The sequence below is a fragment of the Callospermophilus lateralis genome, chromosome 4, assembly GCF_048772815.1.
Source record: "Callospermophilus lateralis isolate mCalLat2 chromosome 4, mCalLat2.hap1, whole genome shotgun sequence".
Classification (NCBI taxonomy): Eukaryota; Metazoa; Chordata; class Mammalia; order Rodentia; family Sciuridae; genus Callospermophilus; species Callospermophilus lateralis.
In genome coordinates, this window is record NC_135308.1 from 158,077,260 (window position 1) to 158,095,993 (window position 18,734).

The 18,734-nt window shown below is 56.8% G+C and overlaps 1 protein-coding gene and 1 non-coding gene across 5 annotated transcripts; one reads left to right on the plus strand and one right to left on the minus strand.

The window, feature by feature from the left end:
* Nucleotides 1–874: 874 nt before the first annotated feature.
* Nucleotides 875–18,398, minus strand: Sun2 (Sad1 and UNC84 domain containing 2). 4 transcript variants are annotated; one of them, XM_076855176.2, is made up of 18 exons: nucleotides 18,320–18,398; nucleotides 15,046–15,201; nucleotides 14,091–14,281; nucleotides 13,801–13,938; nucleotides 12,949–13,044; nucleotides 12,597–12,690; nucleotides 11,572–11,642; nucleotides 9,791–9,918; nucleotides 7,319–7,573; nucleotides 6,669–6,746; nucleotides 6,235–6,278; nucleotides 5,674–5,839; nucleotides 5,121–5,342; nucleotides 4,753–4,837; nucleotides 4,319–4,434; nucleotides 4,050–4,217; nucleotides 3,628–3,720; nucleotides 875–2,157 (listed from the first exon to the last, which is right to left on the minus strand). In XM_076855176.2, exons 2-18 carry the CDS (start codon nucleotides 15,165–15,167, stop codon nucleotides 2,044–2,046), a joined length of 2,181 nt encoding a protein of 726 aa, XP_076711291.2. In that variant the 5' UTR covers nucleotides 15,168–15,201; nucleotides 18,320–18,398; the 3' UTR covers nucleotides 875–2,043. The 4 variants fall into 4 exon arrangements, with proteins under 4 accessions (XP_076711291.2, XP_076711290.2, XP_076711289.2 ...); XM_076855175.2 differs by having other exon boundaries at nucleotides 15,046–15,241; nucleotides 18,320–18,397; XM_076855174.2 differs by lacking the exon at nucleotides 18,320–18,398 and adding an exon at nucleotides 17,817–18,088.
* On the plus strand, nucleotides 8,729–8,802 carry Trnaa-cgc (transfer RNA alanine (anticodon CGC)). Its single transcript has one exon. It is a non-coding gene; the product is annotated as a tRNA-Ala (tRNA).
* Nucleotides 18,399–18,734: the final 336 nt, after the last annotated feature.

The following is an 18,734-nucleotide window of genomic DNA, read 5'->3' on the forward strand; positions in this document are numbered from 1 at the left end:
GCGACTGCCCTGCCGCTCTCCCCACTGGCTGCCTGGCTTGTCCTTGGGCTCTTGCCATCTGTGTGTTGCTGCTTCCCATCAGCTTTGCTGGCTCCGGCCTAGTGCCTTCTTGATGAGGCTCTGGGGTGGGCTGGGCAGGGCAGGGCTCTAGCCATGGCCAAACTTCCTTTTTTTAACCTCTTTGCCCCTATAAGCAGTGGTGGATGCCAAAGCCATTCTGTGTGCTCAGGAGCTCTATCTATGACCCTGGCCCCTGCCTTCACTTGGGAGGGTGGCTCTGGTCCCCAGTCCCACACCTGCCAGCAGGGAGTTAACTGAATTCAGTGTTTACTGTCATTGACAGGTCTCTTCAGGTCTTAGCCTTCCCATGTGTCCCTTTGAAACAGAACACCAGCCCATTTGTAGTTGATGAAGAATAAAGTTGTTGATCCATTGATCTCAAATCAGTGGCCTGACCCTTCTGTACTTGAGCAGGTATTTGTGGGATCTTTACCAGGAGCAAGGTCCTAGGATGGCATGTGGATGGAGATGGCTAGATGACCACTTTGTATATGGGTCCACCTGCTCACTGACTCCCTAGAGGTGAAGCAGCAGGAGCCTATCCCAGCGGGACAGACAGGAAAGGCCTCTTCTGAATGGAGTATTAGTGACAGCTCCTGAAGTAATTTTTTTTTTCTCCTGACAGCCCTTGAGCCCAGAAACACTGGAGAGGATCTTGCCTTGTGTCCCAACCCTCTCACAACTGGGTTTTGATCAAATGCCCTGGGTTTCCAGATTTCAGGAATAGGCCTTCGGGGACACTGATGTGACTAAGAATTCATTGCCCCATTTCCCCAAGAGCAGTTGCCTGTGCGGCAGCCAGAGAAGAGCCAAGTTCTGCTGATCCTGGCATCCTTTTATTTATTTATTTTTGCATAGCCATAAATTAGAATCTGAAGATAAAAAATTAAAAACCAACAGTGCAGCATCTGTGACAGGAGAGCGCAGAACGAGACTTGGTTGTCTCGGGGCAGGGGCAGGGCTGTGCAGGGGCCACTATTTCATCGTCACCTGAGCCTCAGAGCCAAGTCAGGTCCTGCCCCCTCCCCACAGGCCAGGACCAAGCCCCTCTGAGAACCACCCAGTGCCCCACAGAACGGGGCTAGGAATCAAGCCCTTAGCTTTGAAGTTAAAAAACAGACCTTGAAAAATATATACATTATACAGCAGGGCCGTGGGTCTAAAGCCCCTCTCCTCATTGCAGACAGCCCTCCTCCCACCTCACACCCTGAATGGCACTGTTGGGTCATATGGCACTGTCAAGGTCATTACCACTGGACAAGGAGGTCTCCTGTCCCCTCCCTCCGAGGTAACCCCAAATGCTAATGACCCCAAAGGTAGATCTAGGCCCCTGCAGCTGGAGAATGTGGGAAGCTTGCTCTGGGACACAGGCGGGCCCTAGCAGGAACAGGGGGCAGAGCAGGCTTTGCCCTGGCATCAGGAGAGAAAAAGCCGCGGTTGCCCCCAGCACAGGGGACTCCAACAGGCTGGCACAGGCAGCAGCCTTAAGAAGTGCACAGGAGCAGTCCCCGCCAGGGTATAAGGATCCCCGCGGGCCAATCCGTGACACTAGCCTCGTGGGAGCACAGCAGTTGGATACTGAGCAACTCCTCCCCCTGGTCAGTCGGGGCCCACCATCGCCTCCCACCTGCTTTACCCCCACCAGGAGCTCTCTGGGTGGTGGCCCTGCTTCCTGCCTCCCCCCCACCCCCCGGTATGCTATGTATACCCCATGGTGCCAGCCCAGTCTGGAGAAGGAAGGGTGCTGGAAGCACTGGAACCTGCTGGCCACCGTGGGCTGCCCGCTGCTTGGCAAAACCCTGCACATTCTTTGTCATCTCCCCAGGGCCAGGGCTCTTCTTTCTTGCTCCTAGAAGTCAGAGCGCTGATCAAGCTTGTGGGGTTGGAGGTGGGATGCTGCACAGGCACTCCTAGAGTAGGGGTGCATGTGGGAGGGGCAAGCCTCCCAGATGGCTGGCAGCAGGCATGAGAAGTTTCACAGGGCTAGTGAGCAGGCTCCCCGTGCACCCGGAAGCGGTAGATGCAGGTGTACTCCGGATGGCCCCAGTTGGTAAGGATCCGCAGCTCCACCACCTGGTATGTGGCCATTTTAGTAGCCTGGGTAGAGAAGAAGGGTTGATGGTGTCAGAGAGTCCGTTGAGATCTCACTGACAAAGGGTAAGTGGGGGACATGATCACCCTTAGGACCAGAGACCCCTCCCTTCCCATGAGTCTCTGGCTTCTTATGTGCCTGTCTTCAGCCTCCTGGCACAGAGTTTGCAGCCCAAGGGCCAAGGGCCAAGGGCCAAGGGCACCAAGATTCTACACTGGCCATCAACTGACCCATGTGAGCTGCACTAAGCCCTGCCCTCAGACCACATATAAGTGGTCTTGGTGCTGAGAAAGAGCACAGTTCAGTCAAGAGCTGGACGAGCTCTTCTGCAGTTGCTTTGTCACTTTAACAGCAGCTAGAGCTCCCCTCGTGGAGGCCCTGGTGCATGATGGTGTGGGCCTTCTCAAGTGCCTGTCAGCCTGTCCTTTGTGCTTCAAAGCCACAATGTTTGAGGCAGCATTTGCAGCATATCTCGCCTGCCTGATGCCACAGGTGTGGTGCCTTCTGCCTATCCTCTCCCCTGGCCTCTCCTGTACCCTGAGAAACCCAGCCCCTGCAAAGACCCCATCATCATCCCCAAACTGATGACAGCCATCTCACTTCTAGTCCTTCAACAGCAACTGGGAAAACAGTAGGCAAACCCACTCCCCACTCTGCATTAGCCCCTCTGGGTACCAGCTCCTAGACCCTTAATGCTGGTAACCCGTAAATTGTCCCCTGCTCTGCCTCTGCCCCCTGTTCTCCCCCAGCCTGAGCTCTGGGGCCTTCCCACTGCCTCATCCTCACCCCCACACCCTGTGCAGACCTGATCAGTCCTGGCATGTTCCCCACCACCACTTCCTGAATTAGATCCCTGGCCCAGGCTGGCCTTCCTTGGAGTCACTATTTAGACCTTAACAAAAATGCACATCATACTGTTACCTACAGCAATGCCATCCTCACCCACCCCCTGGCCCTGAGGGCCTCTCTGAGGCCATTCTTTCTGCCTCTTACCCCTCTCTCCCCTCTCACAATCCCTCACCCACCTAATTCTTCACTTTTCTTGAATTCACTGGATGGTGTGTTTGAACTCGGGTCCCTGGGAACCATCAGCCCTAAGAAATCAGACTGCTGGGTGGAGGCTGGAGTGTTCCTAAGGGTCCTAGGAGATCTGATGCCCACTTGAGTTTAAGACACCTGTCTGAGCCTAGCTGGCCATGCCCTGCTCTCTCCTAGAATGCCTTCAGTTGTCTTTCCTGGCAACCCAATCTTTCTTTCATAAACTTGCCTCATTAGTGCCCGTTTCAGGAAGCTTCCCAGACGTGCCCTTCCAGAGGGAACCCTCCCCTATGCCATCTACAAAGTTGGTCTTCTCCACTTCTGCTGCCTGATCTGAGGAGGGCAGAACAGGGACTGCATCTCTCTCTGAACTCTGTGCCTGGCAGAGTAAGTGCCAGGGAGACATCTGCTGTACCCACTAGTTCATGGATCTGTACCTGGAAGTAGAAGGTCTGAATGGGCTCCCCATCCTGGTCATAGGTGAATGTGCCCAGAAGCGTCCCCTCCTGCTGCAGATCTTCATCAAACCCCTGCAAGAGGGTGACAGGAGGGAGGGGAGAGGGAGGGAGTGAGAGTGTGACTCCCTCCCACTCTGCAGGTCAGACAGGATCCCCCAGGAGCTGCAAGAGGTCTGGACACTGGAAATGGCTACCACAGGACTTCTCTGTAACCAGCGATGATCACTTAATAGCACATGCAGTGGTTTCTTGGCCTAGCCTGAGATAACTGGGACTGACGTGCTGTCCCTGGCTACACTTCTTCAAAGTCCACTCCCTGCCTCCCAGCCAGTGACCCCGGCTAGCAGATACCCACAGGACACTCCTACAACCCTTCCAGCCCCACACCGGTGGATACTCACGAAGATGGCGAAGTCCTTGGGGGCACTGGAGATGGTGCTATTGGGTGACAGTGCCTTGGGTACATGCTCTAAGGTAACAGCTGTGGGGCGAATGCGTGCAGAGAGGCGGACCACGGCAAAGCCCTGGGGCCCCTGGAAGGCCCAGCAGTTACCAGGGTGCACATCTGGCTGCAGTGGAGAGAAGCTAAATCAGTATGAGGCCCCAAGTCTAATTTGGCTGACTGGAGAAGGGGGCCATGTCCCAACGTGCCCTGAGCCCTGTTGCCTACCTGAAGAATGACACGGGGTGACTGGGAGTGGTACCACAGGGGGATGCCGAAGAGGCTGAGAAGGGCTGTCTTGGTCTCATAGGTCTCAGAGCATCGGGTGCTGATGACACTGGCCCCTGAAACAAGAAAGAAGGACAGGGTGTCTGCAGGGGAAGACCCAGATGACCAGCTCAGGCTGCCAGCCACAGGAGCCCTGGCATGAAGGCTGGAGCCGCCAGGAGAGGCTGCCACTGCCTGTATCCTCACTGAGGACAGGGCAGGTGTCCAGGCCCAGCCTTTGCCCTAGCCCAGACCCAGGGAGCAGCTGAGATACCGCTGCCTGGGCCATCCCTGCCTTGGTGAAGAGTCTGGGTTGGGTGACATGTGCTGATTTGGGGCCCAGCTATTGTGGGTGGGGACCATGACAAGGCACGTGGAGGAGGTGGCGCACACACCTCCTGATTCCAGGGCGTAGTCCACCATCCCAATGCGGTCCTCGCTGTAGCGCTGCAGGGCCTGCTTCACGATCCGGTGCACCTGCTAAAGCACGGCCCAGGACACAGTCACCATGGGAAGGAGATGAGCCTGCCCCGTCCTGCTGCCATAGGCTGGGCACTGTGGACTGACCCTCTAGGCTTGTGCCATGCTGGCACCCAGGCAGGTATGGGTGCCACCTCCACCCACCTCCACTAGGCCCAAGGCAAACGTCAGAGTTTCCTCATGTCACTTAGGTCCTGGAAATGAGGAGCTAGGGTCTGAGACCTCCCAGTCCTCCAGCTCCCAGTGAGAACAACAGCGTGTCTGTGGGGTGCCTGCTCCTCACCTCCTCTGTGACCCCGACCACTCCTTCCTTCTGCAGTGTCAGTCCCAGGGAGGCCACAGCTTCCCGGGCTGATTTGCCCTGCATCTCTGCCACGTGGGAGAGGATCTTGTTCTCCAGCTCCCGCAGCTCCATCTCCATCTCCTCTCTCTGGAGGAGGCCAGCGCGGGTGCCTCCACCTCGGAGAAGGAACTGACTGACCCAGGCAGGGAACTGAGATTCCACCTAGGGACAAAACATGGTGTTACTAAGAGGCTTGCAGGAGTAGCAGAGGCTGCTGTGGCAAAGCCAGGCCAGGCGGGGTGGTAGTTAGCTGGGGAGCAGGGCTGGGCGGGAGGGAGGCCCTTGGAGGAAAGGCTGATGAACCACAATCCCTGGGCATCCAGGAGAAGCAGGCACTCCTGCCAGGCAGGCCCAGGCCTGTGCTGAGTCCAGCTCTGCAGTGGTACCCTGGAGATAACAGGCTGGGACAGGAGGCTCCTGCTGTGTAGACCCCAGGGCAGATGGACTCAGAGCAAAGGGTGCTTGGCAGGGCCCTCAGATGGTTCCAACTCACGTCGTCGCGTGCAGCCTGAATCTTCTGGGGCAGCAGGCCCACTTCATCTGCCACAACGCTCTGCTTCATGGACAGAGCTGCCAGCTCCTGCCTCAGGCTGGCTAACTGGGCCTCCAGCCGCCCCAGCTCCTTCATCGCCTTCTCCTGGAAGGCCTCCTGGGTCATCCTAGTCCCAGAGAGAGGAAGAAAGAGGAACCCTTGGTTGGCTTCTGTCATATAGTGGTGCCCACTAAGCAAGGCCTGCTCTTAGAGAGTGGCTTGTAGGACACAGCCCAGAAGCCAGAGGGTGGCATCCCTGTCCCAGAGCTAATTCAGATCTGATCTCATGACCCACTCTGGTGCAGCCTCTCGCCTCGCCAACTGTGGACGGTGGGCTGTGAGGCGGCAGCCTGCACGAGGCAGAAAGGACGCTGGCTACAGGCAGCCCACACACCTTGGTCCTGCTGCAAAGGCACCTCCCACCATGAGCAGCCCCTACTAAGCACCGCCCCTCAGACAGGCTGCACACAGGGGTCCTGACCTGGGGCTGGGCAGGAGGGGAGCAGATGGCTGGGACTTTACCTTTGCCACTCTGACCTCAGCTGCTGGATGTGAGCCTCCGATTCCTGAGGGACACAAGAAACAGTGAGCTCAGAGAGGAGCGTCGCCTCTACTGGGCACCTACTTGACCATATCTCTGCCCCAGGGTTCCTCACAGCAAAGGTCAAACTGGCCACTTGGCCAGAGTCCTGAGAGTCTCGCCCCACATCTGATGCACCCTCCTATTTCCACGTCCCCATTCCCTCGGCATGGGCACAGCCAGGGACAGCCGTCCTGGTCCTGAGCGTGCTCCCCGTGGAGGGGTGAGTTCCGCTCACACAGGGAAGGCGTGCTTCCCACGCACACCCAGCAGTGTCCCTGCAAGGACCAGGGGTCCCAAGTGTCTCTCAGATCAAAAAGAGCTGTGGAACTGGGTCAGGACCCCAGCAGAGGCCCACGTGCCCTGGCCCACCAACCTGGGAGGCCTGGACAATCTTCTTGAAGAGGTCTTCTGAGTCTTGGTGATGTTCTGCTCTCAGAGTGACCAGTTCTTCCTGTCAGACACGAGGGGAGGACTGAAGATTTGACAGCAGCGCTGGAGGGGCGCTTGCCACTAGGAGGTGTTCTAACCGGGATTCGAACCAGGGCTCTGGTTCCCGGGCTTCGGCTCTTGGCCATAGGCCACCGTGCTTCTCTGAAACAGGCAAGAGTCCCGCCTGATCTCTATGGCACACCACACCTGTGGCGTCAGGCACCGGGCCACGCTCCACATCACACCCCTCACAGCTTGGGGGAAGAGAAGACAGGCATCTGCATTTTTCTCTTTAAAGCAATATTTTAAAATATGTTTTGCTGTCCTGGGAATGGAATCTGGGGCGCCCCCTCACTGAGCTACACCCCCAGCCTTTTGAACTATTTACTTTGAGACAGGGTCTCCCCAGGGGCTGGTGCTCCAGGTGCCTCCACCAGGACAGTTTCTATTTGTGACTGAGGCTTAGACAGAGAAGCTGCCAAGTGGCAGAGCTGGCTGACCCTATCAGTGCTCATTCTCTCACCCTGCAGGGTCCCCTCCACCCCTAACGCCCACGGTCCCGAGTTCCCACCCTTGGGCAGCTCTGCTCCCCACCTGGAGGAGAGTGGCAGTATCCCTGCGGATGTCCTCCTTCAGGGCGGCCTCTCGGCGGCTCACCAGCCCCTCCAGGAGTGCCAGGGCGTCCTCGTGGCTCAGGCCACTGCTGCCCCCCTGGCCAGTGGTACCCTGCCGCAGCTCCAGGCGCTCCAGCCTTATGGCCTCCTTCTGCCAGTTGGAGGAAAATTCAGCAGCAAGAGCTTCCAGGCGCCGCTCCAGGGAGTGCACCTGGGACAGGATGCGCTGCTCCACCTGGTGGGGCAGGGCAGCAACAGAGGTGAGGGACCCAGGAGCACCCCACAAGGACACTTCCTGAACACGCCACTGTGAGCCAGCAGAGAGGGAAGAGAGCCCCAGGAAGACTGTGACTAAGCTCAGGCCGGGACTGTGGCTGGGGTACATGCCAGGGAGAGGCAGGTGTTCCCAGATGGGAAGGCGGGGGTCCCCAGGGCGGGCCCCAGGGAGAGCTGTAAGAATCAGAGCCCAAGGAGGTGCAGGGGGGCAGGGGAGGGGACTGGAGAATAGGGTTGGTCCAAATAAAGGATGGGAAGCTGTAGTAGGTGTCAGTGTGGGTGGGGTGGCCTGAGTGACCTGCTGGGCCCACTGCCCTGTCCCCTCCGCCAGGCAGGTGTGTAGGTGGGAGAGACGAGCACTGAAAGCTCCAGCCACAGCGGTGCTCAGCTCCACCCCTTCCCTAGCTACTAGGGAGTGAGCCCTTCCCTTCTCCTCTTTAGCTGGGTGCCCCACTGGGAAGCTGAAGGCGGAGTAATGGTCATTTGGACCAGAGGGTGGCATTTGATAGTGTGTCACAAATTTTGAGAATATTGTTGACAAAACAAAATCTTTGCAAGAGAGATTATGAAATGCAATCTGTCAAACATCAGTTAAATGGCAAGAGGCTCACAGATGGGTGGAAGGGCTTCTGAGTTTTAGAAGTTCCATCTCACATAGCAGCGTGTTCACAGGCCTCAAAAAACCAATAAAAGCAGAGCTCTCCCTGTCTGCCTGGCCCTGGCTGCCCCATCCGGCCCCATCTGCTGTCTTTATTCAAATATAAGCAAAGGTGAAGCTGTGTTCAAGCTTCACTTCCCCTTTTTGCAGAAAAGGTGATCTTTGATAATTAAAAAGGAAGTCATAGATGACAGAATATGTCATCATTTTATAAATTAATAAATTATGTTGAGGAAAGCAGTGTCCATGGATATATATGATTAAAATGTGATATAAAATAAAGTCAGCGAGGTGTAAGCAAAGTTTAAGTAACTATAGTGGGGATTGTGTTGTTTTGTTTTGGTACTAGAGACTGAACCTGCAGCTCAACTACTGAGCTACATCTCAGCCCTTTTCATTTTGGGACAGGGTCTCACTGAGTTGCCCAGGCTGGCCTTAAACTTGGGATCCTGGGGCTGGGGGTGTAGCTCAGTTGGTAGAGTGTTTGCCTCGCTTGCACAAGGCCCTGGGTTCAATCCCCAGCATCACATAAAAAAAAAAAAAAAAAACAACGACAAGGGCTGGGGATGTGGCTCAAGCGGTAGCGCGCTCGCCTGGCATGCATGCGGCCCGGGTTCGATCCTCAGCACCACATACAAACAAAGATGTTGTGTCCGCTGATAACTAAAAAAAAAATAAATATTAAAATTTTCTCTCTCTCTCTCCCTCTCTCACTCTCTCTTAAAAAAAAACAAACAAAAAAAAAAACTTGGGATCCTCCTGCCTCAGCCTCCTATCACTGGGACTGTGGGCAGGCGCCACAGCAACCAATGGGGACAGAGAATCCTAAGCAACCCATGCTCATACCATGTTCTGGCTGCACATCCTCCTGTCCCCGTTGACTGACTGCAGACTGAGGGCACAGCCTGGGCCTGTCCATCTTCATACACTGGCAATTATAAAACTGGCAACAAACCCTCACTTCTCCCGGGGCCTGCCCTCTACAGCGCACCCTGCCGCTTCTCCCTCGAGAGGTCTTCCTCTTCTGTCTCCTTGAATCTGGACTGTCCCTGAGCTCTGCATCACCAAAAGAATGGAAGTGACAGTGTGTGGCCTCCGGCAGGTCCCTGCAGTCTGGCCAGCATCCTTGGAACCCTGCCCAGCTACTGAGAGAGCAAGCCTGGGACAGCCAGCAAGGTGACCGAAGTGCATCGGGATGGCCTTCCCCGCAAGGGCCGAGGCCAGTCAGTCGCCGGTTGCACACCAGTCTGCTGCCGCTCCTTTGAGCAGGCAACACGGTGGCATTGTATTGAAAAGGAATAAGGCAGGTGGCAATTTGCTGGTCACTTTTCCTTCTGTTTTCTGTCCTTAGGCTGCAACTACATTTTGGACACTTTTGAGTCATACTGGTGTGCAGGCCACCCCACCCTAACACCTGTGCCCCAGACAGCAGGGAAAGGGGGGTCAGAACACAGAGGGGCGTGGGGCGAGGTCAAGTGCAGAGGCAGGTGGGGGAGGTCTGCGCAGCCCTGCACTCACCTGGAACTGTGGGGAAGAGCCTCTGGAGTCCCACACCTCAGGCTGCTTCCTGCTGTCCTTCGCTGCCCACCAGGAAACCACAGCCGGATGGAACGTCTGCAGCCCGTAGGGGTAGAAATACCAAGCACCTGGCACAGGGCGAAGACGGTCACCCAGGCTGGGGCCAGCAGCAAGAGGCGGCCTCACCTTGGGCATGGTGACCTGTGTTACTCGAGGGAGCCCTGCTCTGCTAGAGGCTGCACTTCCTCCTCGAGCCTCAGCATGAGGCTCATCCTCATCTTCGCGGCCTCCTCGGAGGTCCTTCATCTATTCTGTCGATGGCAAAACTCAAAATGGCTCTGGCCAGTTAGGGAGGATCCAGGGTAGAACCCGACAGTGGTTCTGGGCCTGGCCCAACAGCCTCATCACCCAGGAGCCTTCAAACACCCAGCACCTGGCTGCCCCCTCCAGGGGGAGTTAGCTGGCTTTTAGGGCCCTGTGAGGGTGTGTTTGAGAAGCTCCCCAGGTGACCGGGCTGTCAGGCTGGGCACCACGACACTAGGAGGACAGCAGGCATCAGCTGCTCGCACAGCTGCAGCCACAAAAACACTTGCTGACTTTGGGGGTGGTCTCTCTGTGACATGTTGACTCCTGAGTAGTGGGGGCTGGGTGGGGAGTGTAAGCCTGAAGAAGTCAGTGGCTGAGAAGCCTCCGTCCTGGTCACTCCATGCTGGCAGCTCAGTCATCAGCTGCGAGCAGCTGAGAGGAAGCACATGACCTCTGGGCTTGAAGTCCCAGGTGGACATGTGTCACTCAGACATGCGCCTCTCTCCACCTGCATCTCCACGTGACAGGGAGATGGTGTCTGGGGAAAGGTTCTCCAGGTAAAGCGGTACGCAATTACCAAGGACCATGGTTATTTTTAGGGTAATGCCCAGGCCCCACTGGGTATGCACAAGCTGTTCTTGCAACAGGAAGCAAAGAGAAAACATGGTGGGAAAATGTTCTGCCTGATATTAATAAAAGAAATACAAGTTGAATAAATGCTAAACCTATCAAACCAACTCTAAAAAATATTTAGAAGTTGACACAGTCATTAAGAGTGAGTCTCGGGCTGGGGCTGGGGCTCAGTGGTGGAGAGCTCGCCTCAGTGGAGGGCGCTGGGTTCGATCCTCAGCACCACATAAGAATAAAGGTGTTGTTTCCATCCACAACTAAAAAAAAGTGAGTCTCAGATCACATAGGTAAGTCCCGTGAAATCAGGAAACTCGGGTAAAATTGCCCACACAAAATGCAACATGAATGGGACAGTCCCATGGCCAAGACTGGAACCTGCAGAGTCCCAGGTAAGTGACCAAGTGGCTACACCATAGTGTACTGCTTTGTTCTTACCTTCAGGACAGCTAAAGCCCTAGCCTGGTCTTGTGAGAAGGGTCTGCTTGCATGGCTCTGTCCTGCCCCGGACAGGAGGAGCAGTGACTGCTAATAATAAAAGCCCGGGCTCCTGATGCACCCAAGCACAGCTGTCCTGGGTGTGTTCTGCCAAGGGCGATGTTCTCAAGGCACCCTGAACTGCCATGTGGCTGTCCCAATTTAGCGCAAGATCAGTAGACTGGGCCTCTTCCCTTTGCCTGGGACACCCCACGAAGGGGCAGCACAGGTCAGTGGAGGACATGGTAGAGGCCGGGTGAGAAGGGTCTCAGGCCCAGAGCTCTGCCCAGTCCCTGCCTAGCACACTGGCCGCTAGCCCAGCATCTGCCATGCTCTGCCCCGCCCCTCTGGCACTTCCCACCCTGACTCACCATAGGTCAGGCCTGTCAGGAGCAGCAGCAGCAGCAGGAACCAGAGGAAAGTCCTCAGGGAGGAGAAGCGCCTGGGCGGTGGGCAGGCAGACGGAGGGAAGCATGAGGAGCGGGCCTCCGACCCCCAGGCAGCCCCGGAGGCTTTCTGAACCCTGAACTAGGGTTGAGGTGAGCAACCCGAGAGCTTCTCATGGGGTCAGGTCAGACTGGACACCAGCCTTATCCACTGGTCATGAAGTGATGAGGACAATTTTGACTCTAGGAATCTTATGGATGTTACCAACAATAAATAGTGTGGGCTCTGAGACATCTATAAACATTTTTGTAAAGAGAGACCCTGTAAGCAAGCAAATATAGAAAATAATATGTAACTCCCTATACAAAAATATTTTCTTCTAGAACAAGGAACCTTTATTGGTGACATGCACCAATCCTTGGCCCTCTTCTTGGCATTGCTGGCTGCCTGCCCTGACCTGATCATGGACAGAAGGATCCTGATTCTGGTCCGATTTTCTTTCCTCTGCCAAGGGGGACAAGTTCCCAAACCGTGGTCCTGCTGGTCTGGCAACTTGAGGGAGGACCCACAGCATCCTCAGGCACCATCTCTTTGTGGCTTCTGAACACAAGCAGGCAAACCTGTCTGGACTGTCAGAGGCCCCAAAGGGAAGCTGGACTATCTGGGAACCTCATGGCTGAGCTAGCGCCTCAAGGCATCACCAGCACAAGCCTTCTCAGAGACTTACTCGTGCATTTAACAAATACATCAGAATTGGCTGGAGGGGTGGCACTTAGTAGGACGTGTCCAGGATACAAGAATCTGTGTTTTACAGTTTTGTCCCGAAGGAACAAAACCTGCCTCTGCGCACCACCCATTTCTGGCAGTCCTGGGCTCTGGGAGGCACTTCCTGCTCCCAGATGAAAGCTACAGGTAAACTGGGGGATTGCCACGCCCGGGTTAAGATGGGGCATTGCTCCTTCAGTCCCAGGGCATTCTGATTCACTGTCAAGGCTGGAGACTCACTCACCTGGTTAAAACGAAGACATCGAGGAGGGACGCAGCTGTCGTCAGGCGGTACCAGGTGGTGCCAACCCACCAGTAGAGAAGTCCGAAGATCCGGCCTGAAAAAGCAGCTATGGAGCCTAAGACTGAGGCCGTGTGCGGCACTTCACCCTTTCTGTCTGTGGTCCCCTGCCGCCCCCGCACCCCATATTAGTGCACCCTCTTCTGCTTTGCTGCTGCTCCACACCCCCTGTCCCCGGGTCTTTTGGCCCCTAGTAACTATCCTAGAATGACCTGTCTCTGTCAGGCCTGGTGCCCAGCATGAAGTCACTGCTGTGGAGAGCAGGAGGCACTGAGCACACTCAGCCAGCACCCACCTGGAAAAGTGACCACTGTCCAGACAAAGGAGCCAGCCTGAGAGATAGCACTCCTCACCCGAGACCCCGAACTATGCTGGTCTGTGTCCAAGTAGCCTGCAGGGGAACACGGGAGAAAACCAGCTCAGCTCCTGGGCACTTTTTTTTCCCTTTGGTGCCAGGGATTGAACCCAGGGGCACTTAACCACTGAGCCACATCCCCAGCCCTTTTTAAATATTTTATTTAGAGACAGAATCTTGCTAAGTAAGTTGCTCAGGGCCTTGCTAAATTGCTGAGGCTGGCTTTAAACTCACAATTCTCTGGCCCCAGCCTCCTGAGCTTCTGGGATTACAGGAATGCACCATCTTGCCCAGCTCCTGGGTCCTTTTAAGAGCCTCCTCTGGGGATATGGAGCCTGACCATCTACTTGAGCCATCTCCTTCACATCCCCAGAGCGTCACACGGGCCTGCTCACAGTAGGTGGGGAAATGCTTGTGGGAGGAGTGGCATGGGAGGCTTCTGACATTTCTCTCCCACCAGAGCTTTCTGATTGGCGGCCTCTCCTCACCCACAATCCCTCACTCTGTTGTTCAGAACTAGACAAAAGGGACCACTCGTGCATCTAACAAATATTATAAGTACCCACTATGTGCAGGACTCACACTGAACTGCTGAAATGGGCAAAACACAGAGCCGTTGGCCTTGGGTTGCTCACACACCAGTGGGGGTGGGACAAAGTGCATGGCCCAGCGCATGAGGGGCCACCCCAGACAGGTTCAGGGAGTGCTGGGTGCAGGAGGGATGCCCCACACCACACCCTCTCGTGCTGTCAGGGTGTCCCCTGCCCAGCTTCCCTTGGAGGCCCCACCTACCCACAAAATCGTCCTCAGAGGAGTAGCCGGAGGAGGAGCCCAGGAAGTCCTCAGAGACCTTGCTCTCTGCCAGCCCGTTGACTTGGCTGCTCTCGGTGCCTCCGGTGCCTCTCCTCCTCCTCACCCTCAGGTCCCCACCTGGCCAGGGAGGAATGGGCTCTTCTAGGCCTCGCAGTGCCTTAGCACGTTGGGTTGCGCAGAGGGTGCTTCAACAAGAGTGTCCCATGAGGGGACACTAGGGGGGAGCTGGGAGGAAGCAAAGCCCCAGGAGGAAGGTTTGGGACACTCACTCCAGTAGGGCTCACTGTGCAGGTGGTCGTCAAGGAGGGCACTCCTGGCCAGGGAGGCCGCCCGGGGGCTGCCAATGTAGGACTCCCGGACCACGGACTCGCTGTAGTAGGAGGTGTGGGCGTCAGAGGAGGGGCCCAGCTGTGGTGCTGGGGACAGGCGCTTCATGTTGCTGGATTTCCTCTTCATGGTCCTGGGGACAGCCATGAGGGGAAAGCAGGGAGCAGGATGGTGAGCCCAGCCAGGAACTCCAGACGAAGCCACAGCCCTGGGGCCTCCTCTCCCCGGGGTCAGCCTTGTTCCGGGGCAGCCGACTCATGCGGGTGTTGTCTTTTCCTTCCGTCTTTGTCACCTGGTATTTTTTTGGCAGTGGGGGCTAGAACCTGGGCCTACATGTTGGGTAAGCACTCTACCATGGAGCCACCACACTCCCAACCCTAGGTACTGTCTTTGCTCCTGTTCTCTCTAAATTTCACAGGAGACAGGCAAGTGCATCAGTGAGAATGGAGCCAGATCTCTAACTTCAAAGTCAGTTTTTTCCCCCCGAGCTTCTTAATGCAACAGCCCGCCCCAAACCCGACAGGCCCAGCCTGGCCTCCTAGAGCAGCCCAGAGCCTCGGGGCCTGAGTTGCCAGGCAGCTGCTGAGGCCCTGCAGGTGGTGAGACGCGTGGGTGTGGGTGCGAGAAGGATGGCCAGCCTGCCACACCCTTCCAGGGTGGAGGGGTGCTGTAAGCCCTGCCTGCACTTTTGGGGTTTCCGGCCTGACTTATGCTTGAAGCTGCCTCTCCCCACTTCCTGTTACTAGCCAGCGGGGCAGCAGTACCTCTCACATGGGTGGAGAGGGCAGAACCCCTGACCACACGTGGGCATCTGCCACCCTGAAGGTTGCAGCAGGAAGAGCTGCCTGCTCTGGGGGCCGTGCCCTGGACAGGGCCGTGCAGCCCCTTGCGCCCTACCTGAGAGGACCGTCCCTAAACAGGGCACTCCGGCTCCCTGCCACCGAGCTCCCTCCACTGCTGCTGCTGCCATCGTCATCGCCCTGGGAGTAGCGAGTGAGGCGCTGACTTCGTCGGGACATGGCGAGGGGGGATGTGCCTGTCCCCTGAAGAAGTCTTGGGAAAGAAAGGATGGCACGTGAGGCTCAGGCTGTCCCTGGGGGAGGAGAAACAGGTACTGTCTCACCACGAAGGACACAGCCTCCTGCATTCAGGCGAAGGCCCTGCAGTGTGGCCAAGACACAGTGGTCACTGTGCCCTGCCTCGGGGCTCCCTGGGCCGTCCTGGGGCCTCCACCGTAACTTCCACAGGGCTTTCTGCCTTTATGCGGTTTGCCTTGACGCTCGGCAGCACACAGCCAGAACTGGGCCTCCTCAGCCTCCGATATGCAGCAGAGAACTTGGCACAGGGCAGGCACCAGCCAGGTGCTGGGGCTCCCTGGGGCTTCCAGCCCAGCTGCCCACAGCACTGTCCTCTCCCTAGAGCGGGTCTGGCTTCAGGCTCACTGATTCCCTCCAGAGGGGGCTCCCCCTTAGCCACACTATTGAGTCCCTGGTCATTCCTGACTCCAAAAAGCCCTCTCCAGTAGAGCCTCCCACATTGTGACTGCTTCCGCTCCACCTCACCAGGCATGACATGCCCCTCTTCCTGATGCGACATGATAAGATTTTTTGAAAAATGCCTCCTCAGCACCAGTCTCCCTTTGTGATCCCACAAGGGAGGTGGGTATCATCACTCCCACCTATCAAGGGGGGAACCTGGGACGCTAAGATGATGGGTAACTTGCCCCAGTCACCCAGCTTACAAGTGACAGAGAAGATCTGAGCTCAGACCTGACAGGTCATAGGGCCTGGGTCTTTCTACTCCACCAAAAAGTTTGCAGGTTGTTTTAAAAATGTTTTGTGTCTTCCAACTATAATCTTCTATAGCCCCACATACACTCAGAACAGGCTGTAAACTGCATGATTACACAACAAATATTCAAACTAACAACACAGGGGGAAGTGGCACCACAGGATGGCATTACATTCAGTCCCAGTTTTCGGGCCATGTGAGGCTGAAAGCAAGGCTCAGAAGCTGATAATGAGGACAAAAGAGGTCAAAGTGGCAAGGCTGGCCAGAGGGCATTCCACCACATGAGCAAGATTAAGGCTCTCAGCTCTGGACACCCAGATTCCAAATCTTGGATTACTGAAGTGAGGAGTTCCAACATAGCCTCTTGGCAGGCAGGACGACAAAGTAACTGTTAATATCCCAAACCCACTGGAGAGCTCATGGTACTTGTGACATTTTGTCACTTCTGATGTTCCTGGTTCACACCAAAATCACTAGTTCTCTGGGCCACATGTGGGCATACACTAACACACCCCAACTCTGACTATGTAAACCAGAAGATCAGGTCTGTCCAGTTAGGACCTCCTCTTTTGAAAAATAAGCAGCTTCCTATCTGGGCTAATGGGCATTTTCCCAGATGGGATGCCCATCTGGCACCATCCCTGGCTTTGGCTGGTGTTGGTAAAGTAACCAACTGGTAGTAGCCAAAGCAGGAAGCTGGCCTGGGTCCTGGGCTGTATTCCACTCCTTATAAGGTAGTTCCACCCCACAGTGCCCTCCCCCACCTGACAGCTCACAGGGGCTCCTCCTCTTAACCCCTGCTCTGCTGCAGGGTGAAGCCTCCAGCTCAGGGGCAGACACAAAGCCACATGTTTATACAGTACCCAGACTCCGCTTGGCAAGAATCTGCACATTCTGACTGCCAGGCAAGGGGCACGCTAAAAGCTAAAAGCTGCAAGTCTTTCCTGCCATCACAGAACACTCTAGCCTTCAGTTTGGATTTCACAAGATAGAAAAGGTCAAGACCCCATCCTCCCAAAGGAGAGGTGAGCCTCTAGGAGTCCAAATCTTTTACATATCAACACTCCCCTCATATACAACCAGTTAAGAAGCCCTCAAATAAAACTCCATTCCACACTTCTGAGCAGAATTACATTCTTTTCTCAGTTCTGCCCCATCACAAATGTAAAAGGCAATATCCATCCGATCTTGAGATTTAACCTAGATTTGGGACATCTTGCACCTGACGTTTTCACTCCTCTGCTTATTCACACTCCGTTTCCACTGGGACGTGCAAGGCGCTCCGGGCGCTCACTGTCCTCTCCCTTCACGCCCCACACGCCCAACCCGCATCAGGGAAGAAGGTGGGCTTACTGAAGTCACACCCCGCCCCGCCCCGCCCCGCCCCCGCCCCCGGCCCCCCACACTGGCTGTTTTGTTTTGTTTTTGTTTTAGAACTGAGCACTACCCGCCTCCTTCCTATTCCCAGAGTTCTGACAGGCGTCACAGGCCGGGAACTGCCAGTCCCTGGACCTGGCCTCTCTGGCACTTCCCTGGGCCGGTTTGGGGCAGCCGGGTCTCTGCTCTCCTCCTCCCGGGAGCCTGCGCGGGGAAGTCCCGCCCGGAGACACCGCCCTCCCGGCTGACCAGTGGGGCGGCCAGCCCTGGGGGCGGGGGCCGGCGGGGCAGGATGAGTCAGGGCGCTGGCCTTGGCTCCACGCCGGCCCTGCCCGACCAGCCCAGGGGCGTGCGCCCGGCGGGGTTGGAGCCTGGCCCAGCTCGGCCCCGAGAGGAAGAAGCAGGCCTGGCAGCTCTGCCCGGGCGGGAGCGACCCGACCGTGGCTCGGCGGTCTGCCCTGCCCAGGGCCGAGGGGAGGCGGACCCACCACCCTGGTTACCTGCTGCCGCGGTTGCTCTGTACCGGGCCGCGGGCGTCCGAGGCCCGTCGCGCCGCCGGGGCGCGCCCCTTTCCTGCGTCGGGATCTCGCGGGCAGCGCCCCGCGCAGGTCCGACACAGCGGCGGGGCCCCGGGCTTCGGCGGGTACGGAGCAGTGTCGCGGGACCAGACGGTGACGGGCGGACAAGCGGACAATGCGGCCGGCGGAGGGCCGCGCTGCGCGAGTGGGGCCGGGCGGCGCGCGCGTGGCCGAGTGTGTATGTGTGCGCCCGTCAGTCAACGCTGACAGGCCGAAGCTCATTGGCCAGACTCCGCCGGCCGTCTCCTCCCACCGTCACCACCCATTGGCCGGTTTGAACACAAAGGCCCCGGCTCTCCCCGCCCTCCGCGTGGGCCGGCCTCTCTGCGCGCTCAGCCCCCCAGTTCGCGCGTGGGAGGCACCGGCAGGTGCAAACGAGGCCTCGGGAGCCAGCGGCAGGAGCCCGCTCTGGGGCTGGGGCTTACCCGGGTGTCTGTGGAAGGAAGTCGCGGTCTGGTGGCCCAGAATGCCAGAGATCGCCCCGAGTGCGCCTCACTCCACGAACACCTCCCTGTCTGCGGTGCCAGGGCCCTAGGGACGTTAGGTTTGGAGAGGCACAGGCCCGGGAAGATGGCCCGCGGGAATGGTGGGGGCTGAAGACCCTGGCTCCGGGCCCGCCCTGGGAGCTGGCGCTGTTAGCTCAGAGCAGGTTCCGTGTAAAGATCGTCAGGGAAGGCTTGCTAAACGCCCGGGCACTTGAGTAATTGTCTTCTTCGCCAGCTATTTCTACACCCATTTTAACGCCAGCTATTTCTACACCCATTTTAAAGACAAGGAAATAGGTTAATAGAGGTATTGAGTTTCTTGCATAAAACTACACAGAAAGAAGCAAATTTGAGA

Bases quoted from the DNA above. Each gene is read 5' to 3' on its own strand.
- Sun2 (XM_076855176.2), bottom strand. From the start codon at position 15,167: ATGTCCCGACGAAGTCAGCGCCTCACTCGCTACTCCCAGGGCGATGAC. The intron at 6,279-6,668 runs GTTGGTGGGCCA...TGTGTCCCTCAG, and splicing joins AGATTGTCCAGGCCTCCCAG to GAATCGGAGGCTCACATCCA. The intron at 4,838-5,120 runs GTGAGGAGCAGG...GCCGTGCTTTAG, and splicing joins TGGTCGGGGTCACAGAGGAG to CAGGTGCACCGGATCGTGAA.